Source organism: Lepisosteus platostomus, chromosome 13 (genome assembly GCF_059453375.1).
Source record: "Lepisosteus platostomus isolate fLepPlt1 chromosome 13, fLepPlt1.hap1, whole genome shotgun sequence".
NCBI classification, from domain to species: Eukaryota; Metazoa; Chordata; class Actinopteri; order Semionotiformes; family Lepisosteidae; genus Lepisosteus; species Lepisosteus platostomus.
The window spans coordinates 30,495,683-30,503,701 of record NC_142623.1 but is presented as its reverse complement, the minus strand read 5'-3'; the positions used below and the strand labels follow the sequence as shown (position 1 = coordinate 30,503,701).

The following is an 8,019-nucleotide window of genomic DNA, read 5'->3' as shown; positions in this document are numbered from 1 at the left end:
CTGTTGCCGACACAGACAACTCTTTGTATAATACATACTCTCTTTTCATTTCGAATTGTGACACCTCTTTGTTTCACTAAAGGGTCTCCAGAAGTCTGCCGAGCAAGCCTCATCTATGCTTAGGATTTTATATACTAGGATCAAATCTTTTCTCAACCTCTCCTAGACACTGTCCCTCACGAACGCATTAGACATTCAGCACCAAACAGCTCTGAGGGTTTTATCAAACAGATTTTTATTGGAAAAACATTTCTCCAGAACAATCCTTTGCCTAATATCAAAGGCAGAAGAAAAATAAGAAGAGAACAAACTCTGCCAGCTTCTTAAGCAAGATGAAGCTAGTGCTTCAAGTTTTGGCATCTATAGTTTTCTGAAAAACGATGTACAGGCTTCTATGGAAAAAGTCAGTAACTATAAAGATAGCATTTGAGCAGCATTTTAACAGCTGTTAAAGTAAGTGCTTGGTAATGACAAAAGTTAAATAGCATCAGAACTAATGAGTGCAACATGCACACCCGTCTTAAGACAAAAAAGCTGTACTCCAGACACCTCTTCTACCATAGTGCAAACACTATCATGAGCAAATCCTTCAGTCAAGAGACTGTTTCCACAGGTCAGCTACACCAGAAGTCGGCAGTTCCTTCTTCACCCATGGTTATATTACAATACTGCAGCTATTATCCAGTCATGGCTTCTGCCACTGCAGTCTGCACACTGTCCCGACCAGCTTGACCATCCTGCCGGACAGTGCGTGCCGTTAGCGAAAGGTCAGCAGGGAGCAAATCCTACTCGTTTCACCGGGTTCTGAAAAGCAAAATCAAATCAAAAGGAGAGGATATTGATCAACTCAACAAGCATACACAAAGTGGATTATTTTATTTCTACACGCACAGCAGCTAATATTTTGCAGCTCAACAACACTCTCTTATTAAAGAGTGCTGTGGAGCTGCATAGCTCTGTAGCAGCTACAGGCCACTTGTGCCCCCGGTAGCTAAGAGGGGCTGGTAACACTTCAAGAAACCTACAAGCTGTGCTAGACACATTAACATGAAGTAACTAAAACAAGATTAAGGAATTTATTTTTCACTTCACCACACATTTTAATATAAAGCATCAAATGGAGAGACCCGAGTTCAGTGCCCTCCTGAATACGAGAACCTTTACAAACATGAGGTGGCCTTTTGGCCTCCTAGCTCTTTTGGTCTCGTGTGCTTTCAATGGTCTAAAACTGAACTCAGCACTCCATTCTCAACTCTTCCTTCCTCCCCAGCTCCCCCCAAAAGGCTTCCAGAGCTACACCCCAGGGCTGCCTGACCTCATGGCGTTTTCGGTGTGGAAGTGGGTGCTTCCTGCTGTTCTGGCTCAGGATGTGCACTTGGCATGCCTTCCTCCTTCTTCTCGGCAGCCAGAAAATCATGAATGGCGTTCTCTATGTGGGGCCTGAAAATGTGGTTCAGTTTGGGATCCACCACCTGAGTAATGATTCTGTCCACGCCAGCCTCCAGCATGCCTGACCTGCTCCGAACACAGACACGCACTGTATTATTGATCAATTGCTGCGGCAATTAGTGAGTTCAGAGCTCAGAACACAAGCGGGTCTCTCAGGCTGTCAGGCCGGATTAGCGCGGGGGCAGAGCGATTCTCTGCCACGTGCTGGAGCGCAGCAGGGTGCCGTCGCTGGGATGCGGGCGCTCACACACCCACGCACAAGCTCGCACGGCCAAGGCGGGGGCGCTAGCAAGCGCGGACGTGGACCGAGTGGGCTCGTGGGAAGAGACGGCCGCAGCCTGCAAATTCGGACCCCCCCCCCCCCCAAACTAATACTAGGGCGCTCCAGACGCGCAGCAGACCATCGATTATCTGATTCCCCCTCCCCCAAAGAGGGACGGGGTCACAAGATTTTCAAAAATGATGGATAATCGGGTCATTTTTTTTTAGGAGATTATCTTTTCACTTTCTTTAAGAACACTGTGCTTTGGGGTGCTGTGCACGTTTTTTTAGTCTTTTGATTTTAACTGTAGAAAAACGTTAGAAATATAGTAGGGAGTGTGAAGAAGACCGACACACCCGAAGAAGGTTCCACGGCCGAAACGTTGTTTCCTTTCTTCTCTTTTCAGCATGGAATAAACCTATTACTTGTTCCTTTGCAGCCTACGCATGCTGACGCAGCTACCCACCTGAACTATAAAAATAAGAGTACACACACAAAGTACAGTACTGCAAAAACAGCACTGTACAGCATGCATTACTTCAGCTTGTCTAATGCAAAGCACAGTATATTTAGCTTGGTTACAGTGAGAAAGAGATGATTGTTTCACATGCAGCAATTTACTTTAAAGTGTACAAGTAAGGTGCAAGTCTGGAAATATAATGATTGTGAAATAAGGTCAGCATTAATACAATTTATTTGGTCTGCTGCTGGAGTTACTTCCCAAAACAGCGGACCGAGCGAGGGAATCACGTGTTTGTGGTTCAGATTGTTACATAAAGCCCATGCACTGCTCGCTAGCACAGTCCAACGTGGTGCCACATCGCTCGCCTGACACTGCCTTCAGCGCGGATTTCCAGCAAACAGCAAAATTACACGCCACTCTCTCCAGGTCAGCCATGACAGCCAGAAAATACAAGAACCAAGATTACCGGTCGTCGAATAATCAATGATCTCTGTCAATGTACTGCATTGGCAGACATAACTGAGATACAGAACAGTACTGCTTCTGGCTACTGTGAGACAAAACTGTGTTTTTTTGTTAACAGTTTTTTTTTTAAAGAAAAAAGGGAATACCTTAACAGACATAAAATGACTGTGGTTTTGTCAATTAAAAGGTGCTAACTGAAGAAAGGAAGAGAGGATAAACTGCTTTATTAAATTTCTTACCAAGACAATTCTTAATTATACTTCTACACTGACTATTAGGAACCCCCACAGAATAATATGTTGGGCCACAGCAGGGTGTAGCTTGTATTCCATAAGGGTTCATATTTCCAGTCTGATGATTAATGATTGCATTTTTACTACAAATAATATTTTTTGATATGATATTGAGCTGGAGAATGTAACATGCTCAGATCCTTAAAGCAGCACACAGCTCTCACAGGAGGCAATTCTGGCTCGGATGGTGGAAAGAGGGAGTGAAAGAGCAGTTGCATTCTGCAGTGCCCTCCTGAACATGACAAGTTACAAACAAGAGGTGGCCTTTTGTTCCTCCTAGTTCTTTTGGTTGATAGTACCTAATTGATCCAAGCATCTATTCCAGCGGTTTCTGCAGAGAAACCAAGGAATTGGCTTCAACAACATGTCTGAGTAGCCTGTTCCACACTCCCACCACCCTTTGGGTAAAGAAGTGCATCCTGTTGCTGGTTTTAAATGCACCTCCCAGCAGATTCCACTTGTGCCCTCTGATCTTGCTACTACCAATTCTGAACTGAGCGGAGGCTGAGGACATAACTTTGAAAGCCTTTTCCCCCCTTACGAACTGAGCCGAGAATAAAATCCGACCTCAAAGGGAAAAAAAAAGAGTGCCGCCAACTCACTATTTTGAAACCCGCCTCACAAGATCCGTTCTACATTTAACCCAGACGCGGATCATCAGCTGGGATACACCCACTGCTCCTCTGCAAAATGGCTTTCTTCTCCTCCCTCACCCCTAATGAATGGTCACTAGCTGACCTTTAAACTGAAGTGAAAAACATGACATCTTCTCACTTATCTTTCCCAGTCTCTTGCCACGCGAGCTTTGGGAACGAGCAACTGGAAAATCGCCCCGCACACCACGCAGGCTGGGGTTACTGGAGGAAGGAACTCACTGGACCACACTCTGTCTCAGGCCATTGCGCACTTGGTTCTTGTTGATGGCCGGATTCCACTCCTGGCTGTTCAAGTGATTGGCTACGAAGTTGTCCACCTTCTGCCGCAGGTTCTGATAGGCCGGCTAGAGGCACAGGGGTTAAAAATACACACACAACAGGTCAATTTCTCGGTTTCCACCGCCATTCCTCCTTTGAATCACAGGCACCTAATATGAAACCGATAAAGTTAAAAGTCGCCCGAAAGTTTCTGTTAATTCTTGTGTTGCAATAATTCCTGGAACCTGCAAATTTCCTTTCGTTTAGCATTTTTTTTGTATCCCGCTCTAGACTGATTATGGCCTCCGTCGAGCTGAAAGCGTTTTACACTTTGCTGGCCGCTTTTCAACGTAAAAAAGCGTCAGAATACCGGCGTCAGCTCAATAAATTCTCAATAACTGCTATCTGCAGGCTCTATTCACTGATACCGCCGGATCTGAGAAGTCGAAAACCACAAAAACGAAAGTCGAGGATTTTCATTTTACTCAAAGCCTGCTGCGAGTCGGCAGTAAACAGGCCGTGAAGTAAATCAAACTTTAGACAAATCCGAGCCCACCTTCGTGTCCACGTCTGCCAGGCAGTCTCTGCGGAACTCGTCGAACAGGCCCCGGTTCTTCAAGTGCTCCACAATCTGGTTTATGAGCTGCGGGTCTCCAGGCGGCAGGCTCGCTGCACCGGCACCGCTCTCCGCCATCGAGTTGGCGTGGCCGCCGATCCGAAACTAACAAATGCTCAGACAAGTACAGTAACTCTCACACACATACAACAGGAAAAAAAAAACTTATCTCGCAATACTTCGCTCTTTCTCTATCGGCGAAGGTTAACAAAGGAAAGAAAAACAATGACTGAACTGCAGTCTGGGATCAGTAGTTTGGCATCATCTGCTAAAAACGGAAGGCCGTCGATGGAAGAACTACGTGTCCCAAGCCGCACAGAGCGCAATGGCTGAGGTTCACTTCCGTTTTTAGGGGCGTTTGGGTAATGTATTTTTCCACTGCTTGGGTCCTCTAGCACTGCAGTATGGTCTCGTATAAAACTGTTTTTGGAGGAGAACGTCCAGTGAGATGCCCCAAAGGTTGGCCAAGCCTAACGATAGGAAACCCGTGGTTTTACTTTAATTTATTTTTAAGTATCATAATGGTCCAATGTGTGGTCAAAAAAAACAATTATCTTCCAAGACGTTTAAAAATATAAACACACACCAGCATTTAGTCTTTAACAGTAAGAGGTGTTGGGAGTAAGACTGAGCCCTTCCTTCCTAAACTTCCTTCCTTATTACCATTAGTCTTGTTTGCAGGAAGTGAGAGACAATTAAGCTTTTCATTATCTACTGCATCTTGAGCGGCTTGTGTCTGGACACGTAACGAGTCACGCAGGAATTCAGTCGGTGTGCCTTCAGCAGCGTATGTAACTGCCGAGCAGGCAGTGCATTGTCCACTGTGTTTGTGCAAAACACGAAAAGGTGATTGGCCTCCATCTTATGGACCCACTGCTACAAGTGGCTGAGGTGGGAAAATGATTCCTCTAAAATTCACTATTTGCTCTCTTCATTCAAGATAAGTGGCAGTCAGGGAAGCTGCACAATCCTGAAAGGTGCTGGAGCCTGAAGGAGCTGGCAATGATCAATTGTATCAAATACCCTGGAAAAATCTACGATGGAAGGCCTTCTGCTGATTTGGAGTGCTGAATTAAATAACTTTGTGGTCCAAAAAGTATTGCAGTAGCCTATACAGAGCCGAACGGTGTACTATAATAATAATTAATAATTGCTTACACTTATATCGCGCTTTTTCTGGGCACTCCACTCAAAGGGCTTTACAGGTAATGGCCACCACCACCAATGTGCAGCATCCACCTGGATGATGTGACGGCAGCCATAGTGCACCAGAACGCTCACCACACATCAGTTATCAGTGGGGAGGAGAGCAGAGTGATGAAGCCAATTCATAGATGGGGATTATAAGGAGGCCATGATTGGTAAGGGCCAATGGGAAATTTGGCCAGGACGCCAGGGTTACACCCCTACTCTTTTTTTTGAGAAACGCCCTGGGATTTTTAATGATCACAGAGAGTCAGAGTCAGGTTTTACATCTCATCCGAGGACAGCGCCCGTTTACAGTATAGTGTCCCCAACACCATACTGGGGCATTAGGACCCACATGGACCACAGGGTGAGCGGCCCCTGCTGGTCCCACTAACACCTCTTCCAGCAGCAGCCTTAGTTTTTCCCAGGAGGTCTCCCATCCAGGTACTGACCAGGCTCACACCCGCTTAGCTTCAGTGGGTTGCCAGTTGTGAGTTGCAGAGTGATATGGCTGCTGGCAATACTGTTGTACTGTTGTAACCCCTTTTAACCTGTTGTTGCTGAAAGCTTCAGAATGAAACTCTTTCAAAGACTCAGCAACTTCTTACTCTTCTCACACTGACCTTGTCTCAGTGGTTAAAGAAACCAGTTCCAGTTTCCATGGCAAAACCTCACAGTGACAGACCAAACTGAAGGGCCAGTGTGATGGTCAGTGTTCTCCTGAAAAAGATCTGGACTGAAAAAGAAGGTCTGTTATTGAGCCCCTTTGATGGTGCATTTTAGAAGGAACGGTGTGCGCAACTATTTGTTTAATACTTACAGGATGTCTTTTAACTCAGGCTACAGGGAAAATGAATCACGTCCTCACGGCAGAAAGCTTGCCTGGCTGATCTTACTGGAGTTAAATTAGGCCTGCGTTGCTGAGCAGGCAATTACTGAAGCATAGGTATGCTGGATTATTCTGTGTACCTCCTGCATATTAAGTGTGACATTGAGAAACCTGCTCCAGTGAGTGAATGATTGTGTCTTTTGAAACTGTTAAAGGTATACCAGCAGGAAATGGAAATCCTGACAAACCGTTCTGCTGTGAAATCTGAATGCCTGGGCTTAAACACAATCCTCTTTGCATGTGTTTGTTTTAAAGCCGCATCCTAAACTGTAATTCAGGATGCAATTTAAATGAGAAAATTAGTATGAGGTGTGATCATTCACTGTGCATGTTTACTGTCTACAGTAATATCTGCCTGCATTTGATTTAATATCCTCACCCTTGTCTGTTGTCCTGTGTTACTGTGCCTCCACATTTCTCCAGGCCTTCTCATCCTTTTACCTGGTGATTAGTACTTCTTTTCTTTCCTGCCTCTTGGCCTGATCTTTGCATCCCTTTGACTCCCCTGGTAGCCACATACTATACAGAGCTTACTTCAACACATTAGTGGCCACAGTTAAGTTACGCCTATAGTTACAGCCAGTGTTCCATTAGAGGGAGCTAATTCAACGGTTGAATCAGGTCAGTTCGTTAAACCTAAGATACACCATAGCCGCAGAGTAAAAGAGATAAAATCGTATATTTGTTTTCATTTTCAGTGTAAAATTGTACACTTTGTTAGAATGATATATTTAAATTTTGCAGTAAAATGAAGAACACATGAAAAAATTAGGCATGTCTCACACCCTCAGGGGTACCCCCAAGATAACCACTGAATGTTCTCAATAATAATAATAATAATAATAATAATAATAATAATAATAATAATAATAATAATAATAATAATTGCTTACACTTATATAGCGCTTTTTCTGGACACTCCACTCAAAGCGCTTTACAGGTAATGGGGACTCCCCTCCCCCACCACCAATGTGCAGCATCCACCTGGATGATGCGACGGCAGCCATAGTGCGCCAGAACGCTCACCACACATCAGCTATCAGTGGGGAGGAGAGCAGAGTGATGAAGCCAATTCATAGATGGGGATTATTAGGAGGCCATGATTGGTAAGGGCCAATAGGAAATTTGGCCAGGACGCCGGGGTTACACCCCTACTCTTTTCGAGAAACGCCCTGGGATTTTTAATGACCACAGAGAGTCAGGACCAATAGCCACACCAATAGGACAATAGCCAGACCAGGTATTAGTTGGATTAATGGTGATGATGCTTGAACTGGATTATATATATATAGGGTATAGAAAGGACGTGCATGGTGGTTGTAGTTTTGTATTTTTTTTTTCCCTTGTTGTTGTGTGAACCTGAAAAGGCCACGACAGAGCCTCTTGAGCTGACTGGACTCTGTGTGGCCCACAAACAGTGCTCAATGTTATGGGCCCAGACTGGCAATAATCCTGAACTTGCTTGTCTACTTTAACATGA

General features: G+C 44.9%; 1 protein-coding gene across 1 annotated transcript; it reads right to left on the bottom strand.

The window, feature by feature from the left end:
• Positions 1-212: 212 nt before the first annotated feature.
• On the bottom strand, positions 213-4,747 carry bod1 (biorientation of chromosomes in cell division 1). The gene is made up of 4 exons (XM_088604091.1): positions 4,403-4,747; positions 3,808-3,932; positions 1,316-1,515; positions 213-804 (listed from the first exon to the last, which is right to left on the bottom strand). Exons 1-3 carry the CDS (start codon positions 4,538-4,540, stop codon positions 1,317-1,319), a joined length of 462 nt encoding a protein of 153 aa, XP_088460217.1. The 5' UTR covers positions 4,541-4,747; the 3' UTR covers positions 213-804; position 1,316.
• Between the last annotated feature and the right edge of the window lie 3,272 nt (positions 4,748-8,019).